The sequence below is a fragment of the Equus przewalskii genome, chromosome 26 (assembly GCF_037783145.1).
Source record: "Equus przewalskii isolate Varuska chromosome 26, EquPr2, whole genome shotgun sequence".
Classification (NCBI taxonomy): domain Eukaryota; kingdom Metazoa; phylum Chordata; class Mammalia; order Perissodactyla; family Equidae; genus Equus; species Equus przewalskii.
The window spans coordinates 16,926,040-16,946,993 of record NC_091856.1 but is presented as its reverse complement, the minus strand read 5'-3'; the positions used below and the strand labels follow the sequence as shown (position 1 = coordinate 16,946,993).

At 36.5% G+C, this 20,954-nt stretch overlaps 1 protein-coding gene across 11 annotated transcripts in view; it reads left to right on the top strand.

Annotated features, from left to right (window-relative positions):
• The window catches only part of PTBP3 (polypyrimidine tract binding protein 3), a 101,638-nt gene that overhangs the window by 49,312 nt on the left and 31,372 nt on the right, over positions 1 to 20,954 (top strand). For 7 of the 11 annotated variants that reach the window (XM_070595063.1, XM_070595065.1, XM_070595066.1 and 4 more), the window contains 2 exons: positions 9,714 to 9,860; positions 18,040 to 18,204. In XM_070595063.1, the coding sequence (XP_070451164.1) occupies positions 9,726 to 9,860; positions 18,040 to 18,204 (300 nt within the window). In that variant the 5' untranslated portion in view covers positions 9,714 to 9,725. Of the gene's footprint in view, positions 1 to 5,874; positions 6,045 to 9,713; positions 9,861 to 18,039; positions 18,205 to 20,954 lie in introns of all 11 variants that reach the window. The other 4 variants (XM_070595059.1, XM_070595057.1, XM_070595056.1 and 1 more) reach the window with 1 other exon arrangement.

The window sequence follows — 20,954 nt, the reverse complement described above, 5'->3', positions numbered from 1 at the left end:
CTAAAATGAATTATCTAAACTTCTAAGCATTGCATAGGCAGAGCAAGTTAAACCTCAAGAAAATAGAAGAAAATATTCAATATGAGAGCAAAAATTAATGACATAGAAAACAAACAGCAGAGAAAAATTAATGAAACAAATAGCTGTTTTTTTTAATAAACCAATAAAATTAATAAACTTCTGGGTAGGCAGAAAAGAGAAGATAGAAATTACCAATATCAAGAGTGATCTTATAGACATTAAAAGATATTTTTATGGACTGAATGTTTATACACCCCAAATTCATATATTTAAGCCCTAATCCCCAATGTGATGATATTTGGAGATGGGGCCTTTTGGGTGGGGCCCTCACAGTCGGATTAGTGTCCTTATAAGAAGAGATATGGAGAACTACTTTTCCCTCCACCCCTGTCATGTGAGGATACTTTGAAAAGGTGGCTGTCTCTAAGCCAAGAAAAGAGCCCTCACTAGAAAGCGACCATACTGGCACCTTGATGTTGGACTTGTAGTCTCCAGAGCTGTGAGAATAAATTTTTATTGTTTAAGCTATCCTATCTGTCATATTTTGTTACAGTATCCCGAGCAGGCTAAGACAGATATCAAGCAAATGTTATGAACAATTTTAAGCCAATAAATTTGACAATTTAGATCAAGTAGACAAATTCCTTGAAAAACAAATTACAACATAACTGGTGCAAAAGAAGTAGAAAATCCAAATAGCCCTATACCTGTTTTAAAAATCAAATTGATAATTAAAAAGTCCAGGCTCAGTGGCTTTATTTGTGAATTCTGTCAAACATTTAAGGAAGAAATAAGACCAATTCTACACAAACTCTTTCATAATATAGAAGAAGAGAAGACACTTTCCAGTTCATTTTATGAGGTTAGTATTACCCTGACACAGTAGGGAGGAGGAGGAAACTACAGATTAATATCCTTCATGAATATGGACACAAAAATGTTTAGGAAGGTATTATATCAGATTCAGCTGTATACACACACACACATATGAAGAGAGAGGAGATAATATATCATGACCAAGTAGGCTATATTCCAGGAATACAAAGTGGTTTAACTTTTGAAAATTAATCAATATAATATACTGTATTAGCAGAACAAAAGAGAAAAACCTTATGGTCATCTTAATATACCCAGAGAAGGCATTTGAAAAAGTTCAATTCCTGTGCGTAATAAACAAAGCCCTCAACCAACTAGGAATAGAAGGGAACCTTTTCAACCTGGTAAAGGTGTGAAACTACAAAAAATATTATACTTAATGGTGTAGGACGGTGCTTTCTCTCTGAAACCACGAATGATGCAAGGGTGTACAATCTCATTATTTCTGTTGAACTTTGTGCAAGAAGGCCTAGCCAATTCAATAAACCTAGAATAAGAAAAGATTGGAAAGTAAGAAATAAAACTGTATGTAGAAAATGCTTGAGAATTTAACAAGGTTGCAGAATACGGTTGGTCAGTATACCAAAATCAATTGTATTTCTTGTATACTATGAATGATTAGTTGGAATATAAAAAATTACTTACTTTTTATTTATTTAAAAAAATTTTTTAAAGATTTTATTTTTCCTTTTTTCTCCCCAAAGCCCCCGCGGTACATAGATGTGTATTTTTAGTTGTGAGTCCGTCTAGTTGTGGCATGTGGGATGCCTCCTCAGCGTGGCCTGATGAGCAGTGCCGTGTCCTCGCCCATGATTCGAACTGGTGAAACCCTGGGCCATCACAGCGGAGCGCATGAACTTAACCACTCAGCCATGGGGCCGGCCCCGGAACATAAAAATTTAAAAGTGTTACTTGTAAATTGATTAATAATTATGAAGTACTTAGGGGTAAATGCGTCAAAGTTTGTGCAAGAAGACCATTACACTGAAAACCACAGAACATTGCTGATAAAAATTAAAGAACGCCTAAATGGAATGCAGAGATATCATGATATGTATGGTTTGGATGATTCAAAATTATTAGGATGTGGATTCTCTTCAGATAAGTACTTTATTTTGAAAACTGCTATGAAACTATAGTAATCAAGACTGTTAGTGACAAATGCTGGCCATATTAGTTGAGGAGCTGGAGGCAGGACTGACTACAAAGGGGTGCTAGGGAACATTTAGGGATGATGGAAATGTTCTTTATCTTGATTTTTGTAGTCATTTGGGTGTATACATTTGTCAGATGTCAAATTCTGAGTTTCAAATGTGGATGGCTTTTATTGTATCTAAAGTATACCCTAATAAAGTTGGACTTTTAAAAAGATCCGTATTTCTAGGATAGTTTTCCCAGTAAGATTCCTCTAGGTTTTTTGTTTTTTGTTTTTTTACTGTTTTTTTCCTGAGGAAGATTTGCCCTGAGCTAACATCTGTTGCCAGTCTTCCGTTTTTGTATGTGAGCTGCCACTACAGCATCACCACTGACAAGTGGTGTAGCTCCATGCTGGGGAACAAAACCTGAGCTGCTGAAGTGCAGCATGCCAAACTGAACCACTGGACCACGGGGCTGGCCCTAGATTCCTCCAGTTTTGAGAGGGGAATATATGACTTTGGAAAAGCTTCTACTTATCTCTTGGGAACATGATTAATATGTAGTAGGCATCCAGTGGTTTTCAATATATTGTTTAATAAAATACAAGATTTATATAAGCTAAGTATTTAAATGCTAATTTTCATAATAAAACTTTTGGGAAGTCTGTAGTGTATCCTTTTATACAGAGAATAATTCTTCAAAGTTATGTATTCAGTGCATTAGAATTTTGTTTCCTGTTGACTTTTATTAAATTATGGCCATATGATAACATATACATTTTCCATTTTCAGATTATTATATTTATTAAGTCTTTAGATAGAACCTTTTTTGAGTCATCTGGATGAGTAGTGCTTAGATTTTTAGATATCATAGAGTAATAAAATTTTCTATTAAGTTTGATCACTGTGTTAATTTCACAAAGAGGACATCAAGAGAGAAAAGTCACTATCACATACAATCATCATTTTAAACCAAAAAAGTAAAATGAATATAATTTCCAGGTAAAACAGTCCTCCTTAAGAAAATCTAGATGTATATTATTGATCACTATGTATGAGGCATTACACCTGATATTTAAATATGTTATCTAATTTAATTTTAAAAATAGCCTCTTTCTTATATTCTTTTTACAGGAGAAGACTCTGAGGCTGGGTTATGTCAGATAACTTGCCCAGAAGGGAATGTCTGGTTTCATGCTCTTAACATATAGCTCAGGCACGTTTATAGTGCAGAACAATTAACAACCTAAAGTAGTGATTTGTACTTCAGCATTTCTTGATAAAAGTTTGTCACCATAGGTCTTTATTTGATAGTGCAACAAAAGCTCAAATAGCTGGTATAGATACAGTCACATGTCACTTAACAACAGAGATACCTTCTGAGATATTTGTCCTTAGGCAATTTCATTGTTATGTCAACGTCATAGACTATGCTTAGACAAACCTAGATTGTATAGCCTACTACATACATAGTTTCACAGAGATTATGACTATCTCTGTTAAAGAAACAACCTTAATATTCGTCCATTCATTTTGGAATATTCTGGGTAAACTGATAAAAGCCTTTGCCCTTAGGATCTTTTTCCAGCCTTGAACACCTTGTGCTGGATAAGAAAGCACAAGGTGGTGGTGGTGGTGGCTAGCTCTAGGCCTACCCGGAGGGCGCAGAAAGGCACTCCATGCTTGGCTTTCACTCCTACCCAGGACCTGATGTTTGGTGTTCTAATCTAGTGACAGTGTTGTTATAATCCGCATAAATCTGCATGCACTTTGAAAATTTGTGTCAGTGTCAAGTTGCTTATTTTTTTCTAGGGATGGTAAGACACTGAGATTTTTGTGATTAAAAAATATTACTTTTAAACTTTAGTTTGAATAAAACTTTTCCCTTGCTAGCTGTGTACAAAAGTGAATCATTTAATCTCTGAACCTGTCTCTTAATCTGTTAAAATTAGTAAGATTTAACTCATATTTTTGTGTCAACTCAAATGAGGCAGTGTAAGTGAAAAAAGTGTGAAAACTAGAAACTAGCAGACATTTTAGGTAGTTAGAAGCCTGTCAGGGTTTTTAGAGCAGGATGATGACATCATACACTATTTTGGTTAGGTTGATATGATGTTGGATCAGTGTAGGGGTAGAGGGGGAGTGAGACCTGGAGCAAGGAAGTGCAGAAGGGGAAAGGTCATAAGTGAGGCTAGTGACATTGAGAATGGAGATGAAGATGTAATCGGTCATTTTGGAGGGAAAAATCAGTATTTCATGATGATTGGTGAGAAAAGAGGAGAGGAATATCTTGCCTCCCAGATTAATTTCCAGTAAATATCTGACTGCCTATTAATTTCCTCAGTGTGGCGCAGGCATTTGCTCTGTACAGGCGCAGACCTCAAAGGACATCTAAGAATTAATAACATCTTTTGGGTCTCCGTAGGATACTGCCTGCATTCACGAACATAAGAGAATTTGGGAGCAGGTGCTGGTTTGCTTATTAAATCAGCCTAGTCACCTGTAAGCAAGTTGAGTTTTATGCCACAGGTATGGTACAAAATATTGTCATATAATTTTTATGAGGTCCTCATGAAATTTCTTTAGGATCACATACGTCTGACTGTAAAGTTCCTCTAGTGTTTAGAAAAATGAGAATTTTTGCCATTGGGAAATTTTCCTTTTAATAATGCTAAGTATGGTATTTGGTATTAAAAAAAAAAGGGTACTGTTGGGGCTGGCCCTGTGGCTGAGTGGTTAAGTTCGCGCGCTCCACTTCAGCGGCCCAGGGTTTCACCGGTTCGGATCCTGGGCGTGGACCTAGCACCGCTCATCAGGCCGCACTGAGGCGGCGTCTCACATGCCACAACTAGAAAGACCCACAACTAAAATCTATGTACTGGGGGGCTTTGGGGAGAAGGAAAAATTTTTGAATGAAACTTTTGGCTTTCAGCTAATTTTCATTCAGTCTTACATGGTGCTATTCCTGGGAAGAAAAAATTTCTGAATCTTATATACATAAATTTGAGTGTTCCTTACACATATTAGTTCAAAACTATAGACTTAAATAAAATTTAGCTGTGAACTGGGATAATAGATGTCTTTATTTTATAGCAGTGGCTCTCAAACTTCAGGTTGCATCAGAATCATCTGGAGGACTTGCTAAAAAACACAGCTTGCTGGATCCACCCTTAGTTTTTGATTCAGTACATCTGGGTAGGGCTGAAAATTCCCATTCAAGGTGATGCTTATGTTAAGAGCTACTGTTACATAATAAAGGTTAAGATTATCCTAGGAAACCATAATTTATCTTCTAAATACACTTAAAAATAAATTAGTAGAAAATAAATAATGCGTAAGAAATAAACTGTATTTACATAAACACAGCTCAAATAAATCCAAATTCCCATAGAATGTGATAAATATAAAATTTCTATTATAGTCTTTTCTAAAAGTTATTGTTATTATTTATTTAATGATAGAACAACTTAGAAAAATATCTTTAAAAATACGTTAAAGACTTTATAAATATTCTCTATCCACAACAAATAGTTGACTATTTAGAGGTATTTGATACCTCTAAACATGTAATTCGTTTACCTAGTACTTTTCCTTGAGGTTAAAAATCAGACTTTGATTTTTAAAAAACTTAATACCTGCAGTGATAAACAAAAAAACACGTTAGTTGAGAGGTGGATGATTTTGTTTTCCACTGTCCTCCCTTCTCCCCATATCAGCCCCATAGTTTTCCTGAATTTCAAAACCTAAAATTCTTGGAAGATCAGATTTGGCAATTTGGTTAATGTAGTTTGTCAACCCAAATTAGTGTCAGTAATTAAAAAAAAAATCTTATATTTTTTAGCGAATGGGAATGACCACAAGAAATTTAAAGGAGATAGACCTCCCTGTTCGCCTTCCCGGGTTCTGCATCTTCGCAAAATTCCCAGTGATGTCACCGAAGCAGAGGTCATATCATTAGGTCTACCATTTGGCAAAGTAACTAATCTTTTGATGTTGAAAGGAAAAAGCCAGGTATGTAATATTTAAAGGTTGACCCACAGTGCTTATCTCTGGGTGTTAGTGTTAAAGATGATTTTTTCCTTGAATTTTTCTGTATTTTCTAAATTTCTTTCTATTTACATAACGTTTCTAGGACAGAATTTTTTTTTTGTATGACAGGAAGCAGCAAACAAAAAGATTGACACAGGATACAAGATTCTGTTTTCATTAACTTGTCTTTTTCCTCCTTAACAAAAAGTATATTTTATATTCTTAATTACAAAATGGTTTATGAAAATATCCTATGATGATCATAAGCCCCTCACAGAGAAAGAGAGAGGATGTAAATTATACCTTACTTGGCAAATTAAAGAACATTTGAGTTTTCCAAAATCTAAGTAGAAATGTTTAGTATCCTTTAGTTGTAGAATTAGTATGTAGCTTCTTTAATAATTTGAAAGAGACTGTAAGAGATTCTTTAGTTCAGAAGTTAATAGGTTTTTCAACTTAAGATGAATAAGGAAACTTGCTTTTGTGGTGACCATGACAAAAATATAGTACTTGTCACAGTACTAATCCAGTACTTTCTTGTTCTGACTCAGACTCCACTGAGATGAATTCTTTCTTTAGTTCTTTCCTAGTTTTTGATTGTCCTAAAAATATTTTACACAGAGCATTGCTGACAAGAAGAGGACAACAAATCTAGGCCCTAGTAATTTGTAGTACATCGTGATAAGTCACTATGTTTCTTATGCTTTTCGTAAACAAGTTTAAGAAACACATTATAAGTATATCTTTATAAATAAGTAGATTGATTAATGTTGGGCATAAAAGAGATTGGATGATGATGTCTGATTTAAACACCTGACTTTAGTAAATTAATTAATATCCCTGTTTAGTTCAGATAAGGTTATTAAGATCTGGAGAAGTTAAATAACATGTCTTAGTATTTGGCTCTTGTTGTGTTTACACATTTATCTCACATCTTTTGGAGAGGTGCATGCACTTGCTGTGTATTTGAGCACAGTTACCACTATTGAATAATATGATTGGCATGGTTTGAAAAGAGCCAGAATGGCCATGTCTGATGGCTGTGAGATGTCTAATGGCTAGCCATGTATCATGTACATTATCATGCTTCATGTAGCATATCCTGTACGTTATGTCAAATGGCTGTGAGAGGCAGGTGGCAAAGTGACAGTTTCCTTTATTTCTACTATTGGTTCTGGGTTTCTATTTATCTGCAGTACTAATTGACTTGTTAATGTTAATTGCTTGTCTTTTGATCATAAATTCTGTTTAGAAAGTATCTTGTTAATAACACACTTCAGCAAGAGATTCTTATATGAGTCACTGGAACCACTTTAAGGCATAATCTTACCTGTGGTACTTGTAGGTGGAGTGTTGAGGGCAGAGTAGGGGTTATTTTCACCAGCCTTTTTGTGAGTAGTGACTTTTGGTTTTCTCTCCACCTCACAGTTTGAAAATTGATCCCTTTGACGGATACTTTGGAAAAACATAAATAATTCCTTTATCAGGCTCCAAGTGGAAAATTTTGTTTCTACATGTTAAATTTTGGGTTATATATCCTTTCAGAGAAAACTTCTTACAACAAGAATTGTGTATTCCAAAGACATTGTTTAGCTTTTCCTTTTTGTGACTGATGTTAGACATTGAATGAGTTCTTTAAAAAAAATTTTTTTTTTTGCTGAGGAAGATTAGCCCTGAGCTAACATCTGTTGCCAATCTTATTCTTTTTTTTGCTTGAGGAAGATTAGCCCTGAGCTAGCATCTGTGCCAGTCTTCCTCCACTTTCATATGTGGATCACCACCACAGCATGGCTGGGTCCATGCCCAGGATCTGAACCTGTGAACCACTGGGCCACTGAAGCAGAGCACGCTGAACTTAACCACTACACCCTGAATGAGTTCTTAACATTTAGCAAGGAGTTTACAGAAATATACTTTCTCCCCATGTAGTGAGTATTATTAGAATGTGGTTTACAAATTATTTGTTGAAAAGATGGTTAACCACCATATAGTTAGGAAGTACTGCCATAGCTATTTTTGTTACCTTGATCATTTTCATCCTCTTTTTTTAAGAAAAATTACAAAATGTATATTACTGATAAAATTGGGTAATGGCTTTAAAGCATGTCATGGACATTTATACCTTTTAGATAGTATAAATGACTCAAAATCTATTTTGTCTTTTGAAGATGGTAGAGTTTCATTTGTTTACTGTGGATCAATTAATTAATGGTATTTGATCCGCTATCATGTGGCTTACATTACTACTTCATAGACTATTGTTAGTCAGTTAAAGCATTTATTTATTTATTTGTTTTAGTTATTGAGGAAGACTGGCCCTGAGCTAACATCTGTACCCACCTTCCTCTATTTTATATGTGGGACGCCTGTCACAGCATGGCTTGATAAGCGGTGCTGGGTCCAGGCCCAGGATCCAAACTGGCGAACCCGGGCCACTGAAGCAGAGCACACAAACCTAACCACTACGCCACCAGGCTGGCCTCTCAACTGAAGCATTTAATTGAGTCAGCTGTGATATTTAATTGCTACAGTTAAGCATCATATTTAAACATTTGTCAAGGGTTACTCGAATATTTGCCAAATGGAAACACTTGGCAAGTAAAGTAACTATAAACAAAGAAATAGTTTGACTTTTCTTGTGTTCAGTGAATGTCCTGTGTTCAATAATATTTTATAAATGAATCATAGATGTTTTATATGTAATTTGAAGTGGTTACTATATGCTTGCAAGTTAAATGCTCTGTTGTAGTAAAAAAAAAAAAAAGAATGACTTGTCTAACTAGAAATTTGTGTTGATTTGGATCAGAGGTTCTTCCTGCATTTTAAATTTGAGATGTTCTTATAGGTAGTTCTGAGAGCTCAGAATGATTAGTATATGTCTATATTTTATCTTCCTAACTAACCTTTAAGATAGGGTGGCAAAACCTGCTACCTTAAAGCTCTGTAAGTAGCCTGTTCCGTCACAGAAGTTCCAGGAGTCCTGACAGCTAGATGCAGCCGTATTGAAAAGAAGACAGATACCGAGGAGCTTCCTCCGTCTCAGCTCTTCCTGTGTTATTCCTCAGATATCTAGGATTAGTACAATGATTACAGATAGCAAACAAAGATCACTCGATTGACTCAAATCAGTGTTGACTTCATGTGGGAAGTTCTCCCATTTCCCTCATTTGAACATCTGAGGCTTTGCACTTGAATGGTCTACTTAACTGTATTCATAAATAGCTATTTTATAAAAAGGTAAAGGAGAGCAAATCGTTCTGCCCCATCTTTCTTTGAGAACTTTTTAGGAAGGCACTGTTAAATCCCTGAGAGCATCCATTTACGGTGTTGATGCACACATTTATTTTTGCCTTTTTACTTATTTGTAGATTTTAGAAAAAACAGAAATAAGAGGAAGACAAAAAAATTATGTAAAATCATTTAATCAGTTGGCAATTTCCCATCCCCAAAGCCTGTATTGAACCCAACTTTTCAAATGTTTCCAGTTAACATCAGTGATACAATTTGAAGCAAAAGTCTTTTCATCCCCTTGGGGGCAATATTATTTCTGTTGAGAATGTGTGAGTTTAGAGCAAGCTAGAATGACAAAACGGTTCTTAACTGTCTTTCAAAAACATGAGCTTTCACTTTACCTTCTTGTGTTTATTGCAGGCTTTCTTAGAAATGGCTTCTGAGGAAGCTGCTGTTACTATGGTGAATTATTACACTCCCGTTACTCCTCACCTCCGAAGCCAGCCTGTTTTTATTCAGTATTCCAATCACAGAGAACTTAAGACTGACAATCTACCTAATCAAGCTGTAAGTATTCAAGGCATTTTTAAAAATAGTTATAAGAACGCATGGTATAATAACGTAAAATTAATTTTGTATTTTTCAGAAGGGAAAAAATCATGTATTTTTCTTCATCTTGAGATGCTGTGTTAGTAAAGATTGTGTGTTTCTTAGCTGAAGGTTTAAGAATGAGAAAATAGTGCCATTTAGAAATATGTTTGAAGTTATGGTGTTAGAAATGGCAGATACTTAGTTTTTCCTTGAAACTGATTCCATGAGAAAAAAGAAAAAACTTGCGTTATAAATTTCTTAAAATCTCAGATCTAAAAGGAACTTCAGAAGTGAATCCTTTCTTTTTACAGAATATATAACATTTATGTATTTAGAAGTCAGTCCCTTCTTTTTACAAGATATATAACAAAGACATTAAGAAGTTGAGTGATTCTTCTATTGTAATGTTAAGTAACTGGACTTAAGAAGTTAATAATAGTTTGTATAGATATGTTCATTAAATGATTTTTGACTCTTCTAGCGATGTGGAATGAGGAATGTAGAATGTCAGCATTTCTCACCTCATTTTCCAGTTTTTATTTTGATATAGTTCATGTTGAATCTTTTATGTCTCTCCAGGTTGATTTTTAAGTAGTTAAAATAGTAATTTGAAGTTTCTTAAGGGTAGGAAAATTTATCCACAAAGCAAGTACAATTTAAGAAAGAGGTTTTTTATTATGTGAAGAGCATATTTGACCCCTGTACTCTTGCTCTAGGCAAAAGAACGCCCCCAGCTCTTTGATTCTGTGTTGAAAATCATTATAATGTAAGCTGCTGGATTTAAATTGTAGTTTTCTACATTTTTAAAAAGTGACATTTCCTACACATAATCCTTAACTTGTTCTAAGAGAAATTAGTGGCATATAATATACAAACTTAACAGTAAATGAAACATAAAGTTGTTTTTTTTTTTTTTGAGGAAGATTAGCCCTGAGCTAACGGCTGCCAATCCTCCTCTTTTCGCTGAGGAAGACTGGCCCTGAGCTAACATCCATGCCCATCTTCCTCCACTTGATGTGTGGGACGCCTACCACAGCATGGCGTGCCAAACCATGCCATGTCCACACCTGGGATCCGAACCAGCAAACCCCAGGCCGCCGAAGCAGAATGTGCAAACTTAACTGCTGCGCCACCAGGCCGGCCCCCTAGATATTTTAAAATATAGACTTTTTAAAATGAAAAATTACCTTATAAATTAGGATCCATACTTATGGCAAAACATTCAAAAGTTCCAGAAAAGTGAAAGAAAAAAACCAAAAAACAATCTAGTTACCCCAAGATAACTGATTAACATTTTGCTAATATTTTGGTGCGTACCCGTTCTCTGTTCAGGTATATTGTCTATTATATGATTTTACACCAATGGAAACCTAACGTTTTGAAAGCTATTATTTTTTCTCTATAATATATCATGGATGTTGTTTCATGACAACAAATACAGAACTCCTTCTCAATTTTTAAATGACTACTTAATACTCCCTTCTATGGGACAGCCATAATTTATCCAGTTTCTTGTTAATAGACATTGAGGTTGTTTCCAGTTTTATACTTTTACAAATAGTACTTTAGGATTGTTTTTATAGTAGATATCTTGGCACACTTGCAGCATTATCTTATTTGGTTTACATTTCTGGCAAGGAAATTGCTGGGACCAAGCATATGGGTATTTTATATTTTGGCATATGTTGTCTAATTTCTTTCTGTAGAGATTATGTGCCAATTTAGGGTGCCACTGACAAAGGATGAGCAAGTACTTCTTCTGTCTGTCTTTGTTAATATGATTGGTGAGAAATTATATCATACTGTTTACTTTGATAATTTATGAAGTACTTATGGTGATTTCTATTGTTTTTTTCCCCATTTTTAAAATTGTGGTAATAGATATATAATGTGAAATTTACCATTTTAACCACTTCTTTTCTTTTTTTAAGATTTTATTTTTCCTTTTTCTCCCCAAAGCTCCCCGGTACATAGTTGTGTATTTTTATTTGTGGGTCCTTCTAGTTGTGGCATGTGGGAAGCCGCCGAAGCATGGCCTGATCAGCGGTGCCATGTCTGCACCCAGGATCTGAACTGGCGAAATCCTGGGCCGCCGAAGCGGTGCATGCGAACTCAACCACTCGACCACGGGGCCGGCCCCCATTATCCACTTTTAATTGTATAGTTCAGTGGCGTTACGTACATTCACACGTGCAACCTGTCACCCCCACCTATCTCCGGAAGTTTATCTTCCCGAACTGAAACTCCTCTACCCCTTAAACAGTAACTCTCCATTTCCTTCTCCCCTCTAGCCCCTGGCAATCACCATTCTACTTTCTCTCTCTCTGAGTTTTGTCTGCTGCTGCAGTTTTTAAGATATTTTTATACAGTAGTCCAATCTCTTAAGATCGTATTATGCTTTCTGACTTTGGTACCATGCTCATAAAGACCTAGTATGGTAAGATTTTAAAAAAATGTTTTACCTGTGTTTTCTTTCCTTTTTTTATGTTTCAGTTGTTTTTATTTTAATGTTTAGGTCTTTGTTTTATTAAGAATATTTTGAGAATGGGGAGTGAGGGTAGAGCTTTGGTCTTATGTTTATTCCTAGTGATCAGTTTCTCCTGTGTCATCTTTTGAATAACCCACTTATTTATTTATTTTATTTATTTAAAGATTGGCACCTGAGCTAACAACTATTGCCCATCTTCTTCTTCTTCTTCTTTTTTTTTTTTTTGCTTTTTCTCCCGAAATCTCCCTAGTACATAGTTGTATATTTTAGTTGTGGGTCCTTCTAGTTGTAGCATGTGGGATGCTGCCTCAACATGGCCTGACGAGCGGTGCCATGTCCACGCCCAGGATCCGTACCAGCGAAACCCTGGGCCACCGAAGCACAGTGCGAGAACTTAACCACTCGGCCACGGGGCCGGCCCCTTGAATAACCCATTTATTATCTACTCATGTGAAACTTGTCCTTTGTCGTATTCTAGTTTTCTATGCACATGCTGTGCCTGCTTACAACACACATATATACACATGGTTAGCACTCTGTGTCTAATCTGGACTACCTTTTGGGTTCCATTCTGTTCCATTTCTATTTCATTGTCCCTATGGCTTAATATATTGGAAGGTAATATATTAAGACCCTCTTTACTCTCTTTCCCGAAATTGCTTGATTGATATATTTAGTTTATTTCTCCAGATATACTAGAATCTCTTCTGATAACCTCCCCCAACACAATTGGAATTGGGTTGATTTTATAGATGTATTTGAAGATAATTAATATATTTATATCACTCGCTGATCCTTTTGAAGAGGAAGTTGTATTTTGTTTTCTGTCTTTCAGTAGTGTTTTTAACTTTCTTTCAAGTCCTGCATTTTTCTCATTAGTTTGATTCCTAAATATGTTAGTATAAGTCTTGAAGAAGAAATAAACAATTTAATAAAACTCTTAAAGATTACATTATTCTAAAGGGAAACAGTGAGAAATCCCAGTTACTTGGCAACCAAAGTCAGCCCAAATGACCCAGTTTATTCTTAGATAGCTTGATTTCTTCCCTGTACCCTTTCCATTTTGTTACTTTTGTGCAATTTTTATGCATTGATGGTTGATAAAATATAATAGTTTTTCTTTTATTCAAAGTCCTACACCAAAGCTGAAGTCGAAATTGAAGGTACCTGTTTGCATATATAAAATGTCCCAGATGTCTTTTTATTCTGAGAGCCCCGGGAAGCTGATAAATTACTGTTGATTCTCTTTTCTTCTCTGGATAGTAAGATATCCCAAAACATGCCCATAACTTCTTTTCTAATTTATAAACTTACGTGCCAGAGGGTCAGGTGAATATCAATTATTTTTGTCCCTTGATTTAAACTAAAGTTATAGTTAAAAATTTTAGATCATATTTTGTGGGTATAGCATTTGAAAAATAGTTGTATTAATAACAGTCATTATTATATAGACAATTTTCCTTGACCTTGTGGGTGGAAGTTTATAAATCTGCAGATATGACCATGGAAGTATTTTCCTTAAAAAAATATCAAAATGAAACTTAGAATCTCTGCATTTTATTGTATATTCGTTTATATCTCAATTTTAAATGTGTCTTCTTCACATTAGGCATGTTTAAATTTTACATGCAATATATTTCCTTCTCTCACCTCAATAAAATATTTGTTGGTTTTCTGATCATACTATCTCCTTTATTAATAGTTAATGTAACCATTTCAGAGTTTGTTGCTGAAAAATTTAAAAATTATCTCCCACAATAGGAATTCTGCTGCCTTATAATTTTTAGCATTGGATACACAGAATATACGTCTTCTGTGTATCTAAAATATCTCTTTATATTAAGAAGCCATTTCTCATTTCTTTTTGTTTTTGTTTCCAAAGATTGGCACCTGGGCTAACAACTGTTGCCAATATTTTTTTTTTTCGTTGCTTTATCTCCCCAAACCCCCCCTGTACACGGTTGTATATCTTAGTTCCACGTCCTTCTAGTTGTGGGATGTGGGACGCTACCTCAACGTGGCCTGACGAGCGGTGCCATGTCCGTGCCCAGGATCCAAACCAGCAAAACCCTGGGCCGCTGAAGTGGAGCGTAGGAACTTGACCACTTGGCACAGGTCCGGCCCCATACAGGCTTAGTTTTGATAAGATTGAGTCATCCTAATCTAAGAGGAAAAGGAAACCTTTATTCTACTTAGAACCTCACTATGATGATGTCTTTTCCTAGACATTCTAGAGTTGTGATGTCCAATATGGTAGCCACTAGCTACACTTAAATAAATTAAAAAATAAAATATTAATTTCCTCATTTGTACTAGGCACATTTCAGGGTGGCCATATATTAGACAGTGTAGATAGTGAGCAGTTCCATCATCACAGAAAATTCTGTTGGACAGCACTGTTTTTTATATTCTATGTCTCTACTTAGCTTTGTGTGTGTGCATGCACTGCAGTTATGCTAACTACCTTAATGTCCTCTGCTAATTCCAACCCCTGTGTTAGTTTTGGCTCTGTTTTGATTGATTGACCCCCCCCACGTAACTCTAGGCTCAAAATGGAAAGTCTGGATTAGTTTTCAAACTTGAAAGCAGTAGAACCCCTTTTCCCAGATAAAATATTGCTGGGGAGCCCAGTGTAAAATAGATAAATTGCCATATTTGAAGCGGGATTGGGGTGCTCACTGTTCCACACACTTGACTTCCATAAGAGCATAGTTTTGAAAACCAGTGACATAAAATATTCAGGAAATTATTCATATATTTCTCTCAAAGATGATGATGCCTTGGAAACTGAAGATTGGACAGTGTGTGTATTGCCTGATGCATAAAAATCTGTATGTGGCATAAAAATGCTGCTAAAAAGTGTGAAGAAAGAGTTGTATATAGGTATAAAAGTGGAATTTGTTCAACTGTTAAGCATACAGAAAGTAAAATATTGCCAATTTTCAGAAAGAGACTCAGTGTTACTTATAGCAAAATGTTGGAAAACTGTTCGTATCTCACATTAGAGAGATAGTATAATAGTAAACTAAAAATTAAAGTCATGAAAACAAAACGCAAGAAATGTTAATTTAAAATAACATACAAAGTAGTGTGATCTTTAAAATTGCAAGTAATCACTATGTAAAAATGAAAGCTACGTTAAAGTGGTGGTATCTTTCATTTTGTGGCACATTTTACTGATTATCACTATTCTTGAGAAATGATAAGTATAGAACAAAAGATTGATGAAAACTTGTGTTTAAATTCAATAATCATTAATCATGCTTTTGTCCTTTCAGTTTTTCCTCCTTTTTTTTTTTTCAAGATTGGCACCTGAGCTAACAACTGTGGCCAATCTTTTTTTTTTTTTTTCCTGCTTTAGCTCCCCAAATCCCCCCTGGTACATAGTTGTATATCTTAGTTGCAGGTCCTTCCAGTTGCGGCATATGGGACGCCGCCTCAACGTGGCCTGATGAGCAGTGCCATGTCCCCAGTGAAACCCTGGGCCGCCACAGCGGAGCGCGCGAACTTAACCACTCAGCCATGGAGCCAGCCCCTTTAAATGTTTTAAATTTTGAGACAGTCACAAAATTAGAAAAGAGTTGTAGATACAATACAAACAACTTTTGATTTCTTGAGGCATTTGTAAATAAGGTGTTAATCTGGTCTGTCTTCATCGTTCAGTACTTTTAGTGTGCATTTTCTACAAATAAGGACACTCCTACACAACCACAATACAGTGATGAAAATCAGGAAATTAACATTGATACATTACTTCCTCCGGTCCTCAGACCGCATTCAAGTTTTGCCAATTGTCCCAATAATGTTTGTTAGAGCAAAACAAGCATTATTCAGAATCACATGTTCTGTTTGAAAGTCCCGGCTTCCTAGTCTCCTTTAGTCTGAAACAGTTCTTTGACTTTCATGACCTTGACACTTCTGAAAATTAAAGGCAGTAAATCTTCTAGGATGTCCCTCGATTTGAGTTGGTCTGATGTTTCCTTGTTATTAGATTCAGTGTATGTAGCTTTGACGGGAACATCACAGAAGTAACGTTCCTTTTTTCCCTCATTGCATCATATCAGGTGGTACATAATTTCAGTATGTTGCTTTACTGGTCATGTGCTCCTCAATCACTTGATTTGGCTGGTGTTTGCCTGGCTTCTCCACTGTCAAGTTAGGACTTAGAAAGGGGGAAATAAGAGTATTTTGGGGGAAGGTACTTTAAGGCAATGCAAGTATACTGTTCCTTATCAGCTGTCTGTTTATATCAGTATGGACTTAAGGTTTTTTCTGTATTATTTGATGAGTTATTATTGGTTATCATTATTTTGATTCTCAAATTGTCCTATATTTGGCCGGCGGAGCCCCCTCAACCTGTCTTCTTTGTCCTTTTGGCATGTTCCTGTCATTCTTTGAACACTTCTTTGAAGTCTGGTAAAAACAACGACAATAACAACAAAAAAGATATACACTCATCTTGTGCTTTTCTTGCTGCAGCTCTAGAACTAGACATTTTTTAGGGCACCCTGGTTGCTTTTAGTGGAGTATGATATTTAGAAACTTGTCAGCCTTCCGCTGTTTGGGCTCTAATGTTCCATGCGAACCTACCCCTCTGTTGAATTACCTTCTTACCTCATTCAGGCCCTCAGGGATGACCTCTTCACCCTGCTCAGACTGTCTTTACCACATTGGCTACCTACACCATGTGGACCCCTTCCTGCCGGTCCTTGGGCTCTGACGCTCCTGGCCAGGCTTCTTTCCTCTGGATGCCTTTCTTACCCTTCTCATGCTTCTCAGATTCTGATATCCAGCAGTGAGCCACCCCCACACGTGGGTAGATACCTTCCTTACCTTGTTTGGACTCCAGTTCTGCTAGCCAGACAGCCCTACCACATGGATGCTTTCCTTACATTCCTCGTGCTCTCATGCTCCATGCCAGGATGTCCTTCTCACCTGGACTCTGAACCACCGAAGCTCCTCTTCTCCATATTGACACCTCTCATATGCCACCCAAAGGCTTTAGAACGCAATTGTTCAGGGAGGGAAAAAGAAAAGAGACTTGATTGGTTTTTAAGTGGTCTTTAATGTTACTTTCACATTGTCTTTTTTCCTATTGTTGTTTAAAAATTAGGAAATAGGGACTGGCTTGGCCCAGTGGTTAAGTTCATGTATTCTGCTTTGGTGGCCCCGGGTTTTGCTGGTTCAGATCTGGGGCGCAGACATGGCACCGCTCATCAGGCCATGCTGAGGTGGCCTCCTACATAGCACAACCAGAGGCGCTCACAACTAGAATATACAACTATGTACTGGGGGACTTTCAGGAGGAGAAGAAGAAGGAAAAAAAAAGAAGATTGGCAACAGATGTTAGCTCAGATGCCAATCTTTAGGAAAAAAAATTAGGAAATTAAAACCATATCCAAATTTTCCATCTTTTTTGCCATGTGTTTTTTTAATTTCTTCAAGTAAATTTAAGCACTTTTCTTAAATTATTTGATTTAAACATTGTGATAAGAAAGCAAATCTTTTGACTGAGCTGATTATAAATGTAGGATATGTGCATCCGGAAGAGAGTAGATATGTGTATTTTTATTTAACTATATTACTTATTACTTTACATCAGCTAATATTGATTCTTATATAATGCTTCTTTTTAACCAAAAGTACTCATCTTGGATTGTTATATAGAGAGTCCAAGCTGCGCTGCAGGCTGTCAGTGCCGTCCAGTCGGGAAGTCTGGCCCTTCCTGGAGCTCCTACCAATGAAGGCACAGTCCTGCCTGGGCAGAGCCCTGTGCTCCGAATCATTATTGAAAACCTCTTTTACCCTGTCACTCTGGAAGTTCTCCATCAGGTAAGGAGGAGCGCTCGTGACAGCAGTCAAATGGAACCTTTGTAACTTTGGATGTTTCATATCTGTAGTTTTTTAGGTTGTTGATTTTGGTTGATACATTTGTTTAAATAATGAAAAAATCTTCAACATCCTGTTTTATGCAAGAAATAGTATCAGCGATAATTTTTTGACAGCCTCTTTTTTCTGACTTAAAATCCCTGATTTAAAAAGGAGTGTGAGAAATTCTCTCTATATTTTTTATACCTAAGCATGAAAGTGAACAAAGCGTAGAATCCTGTAAAAAGCACTGGTAGTAGTTCTTCCTGATAAAGTACCATCAGTGTAGAAAACAACTAATTTAAAAACTGATAAGAACTCAAGCCTCCTAATGTGAAGTCCAGTGTTTTGTTTTGTATGCTTGTTATATTTTTAACTAATACTTCATGTATACATACTCTCAAAATGGAACATACAGTTATTTGCTACTGTTTACATAAACATTTGACGTCCAGCCCAAAAGCTTCATTTAGTTTTTGTCCCCTTTAACTACTTACTGATTCCATTTCGCTATACTTGTCGTCTCATATGTTAAAATATTAAAACACTAAAACATATTATATGGTTATTTTCATATTTATATATCAATGTACTTTGAACAGCATGATGCCATGCCAGTCCAGAATCATTTAACTGTTTTCCAAACCTTTGGATTTTTACTACTAAGTGAAGAGTCATAGGAGTGTGTTTGTGCATGTGTATTTAAGAACTGAAATGCATCTTACCCTATTACCACATTTTACACATAAGGAAAATGAGACCCTTAGAAGTAAAGTTAATTTGCCATAGTCATTGTACCAATTGGCAGTAGAGCCCAGATACATTTCCCAATACAGTTTCTGTGCCATGCCTGTAAATTTCAAAATATAAAATTTATTAAAGCCTTCTGTGGGGGCCGGCCCCGTGGCACAGCAGTTAAGTTTGCACGTTCCGTTTCTGTGGCCTAGGGTTTACTGGTTCAGATCCTGGGTGTGCACCTATGCACTGCTCGTTGAGCCATGCTGTGGCAGACATCCCACATATCAAGTAGAGGAAGATGGGCACAGATGTTAGCTCAGGGCCAGTCTTCCTCAGCAAAAAGAGGAGGATTGGCGGCAGATGTTAGCTCAGGGCTAATCTTCCTCAAAAAATAAATAAATAAAAATGTTTAAAAAAACAAACCTACTGTGTTCCCTAGGATGGTTTCCTGAGTACCATTTTCTGAATATGTGCATTTGTGAAGCATATGCTAGGGAGGGCTTTAACAGTGGTATCCATAGCCACCTTTTGTTCCCTAAAAGGGTTCAGCAGTTACTTAAGTGATTGGCTTTGTTCTTGGTGGATTTTCTTCTTTTCTGTTTGTCCCACAAAGTGACATTGAACACTCTGTGATCCGTCAGCAGTGTGTGTTTGGCTTTGCTACTGTAACAGTGTACTACTGTTGACTTATACTGATTTACAAAAGATGTTCTTGCACCTGTGGCTCACTGCCTTCAGTCAGCAGTGAGCTTAGCCAGGGTCATATGGTCCTGTCCTGTCATTCCATTTATCATCTCCCTGAGAGCAGTAAGAAACCTAGTTTTTTCCCCAAAAGATCATAAGGTCCTTGAGGTGAAGAGCAGTAATTCTGAGAGTCCTCCACAGTGACCCACGGGGATAGGACTCCCAGCCTTTCGGGTATAACACTCCCTTGTTTAATCCTCCTTCCCATTTCTGTTGGAGTAAAACCAGACTCCTTACCAAGGCCCTTAAGGTCCCCACACGCAGACCTCTCTCCATCTCTAACCTCATTTCCTAATGCTCTTCTGCTCATTTAGCACTCTGGCTGTTCTGGCACTTTGACCCCGCATCCTTCCCCGAGCTCGTTCCTGTCTTAGTCCATTTTTGTTTTCTGTTTCTTAGGCCTAGAACATTCTTCACTGAGAGAGTCACTTAGCTGAATCTGCATCATTCAGTTTTCAGCTCAAATTCCCCTCCTTAGAGAGTCTTTCTCTAATTACATTAACTAAGCCCTCTCCCCCCGGCACTCTATCCCATTAGCCAACTAAAGTGTAGTATAGCATAATGATTAAGGATACAGGGTTTGAGCGGGTTTGAATCCTGCCTTTACCACTTAATGCCTCTATAGCTTTGGGCAAGTAACTTACCCCTTCTCCATCTTTGTCTTATTTGTATAACGGGGATGAAGATGGTGTCTGTTTTGTACTTTCATTGTGAGGATTACACAAATTAATGCATTTAAAGCACTTAGAGCAGTGCCTGGGACATATTAAGCATTCAAGAAATGTTAACTGTAATTATCAAATGCTAGTAAATTGCATTGTAAGAAATTGATTCTTGCCCTTGTAGTTTTGTGAGTAAGATATAATTTCTGGAAGTGTGGAGTAGGTTACACCTGTTATAATTAATTAGCGGATTATTTTATATTCTTTGCTGAAGAGTTGGCATTAGCTAAACTGGTTTCTAACGTCTGTAGAAGCTAGTATTTTTCCTTGAGCTCATGGAAGGCGGATTGAGGGTGACTGAGAAGTGGTGCTATTTCAGATGAGGCAAGTTAGGGGAGGTGTTTCCAATATGATGACATTTGAATAGAAACTTGAAGGATATGAGGTTGTAAGTTACCTGTATATGTGGTAGAATCGTGACCCATTCAGAAAGAACAGCAAGTGCAAAGTCCCTGAAATGGAAGCATACTTAATGTGTTCAAGTGTCAGAGATAAGCTATGTCATTGGAG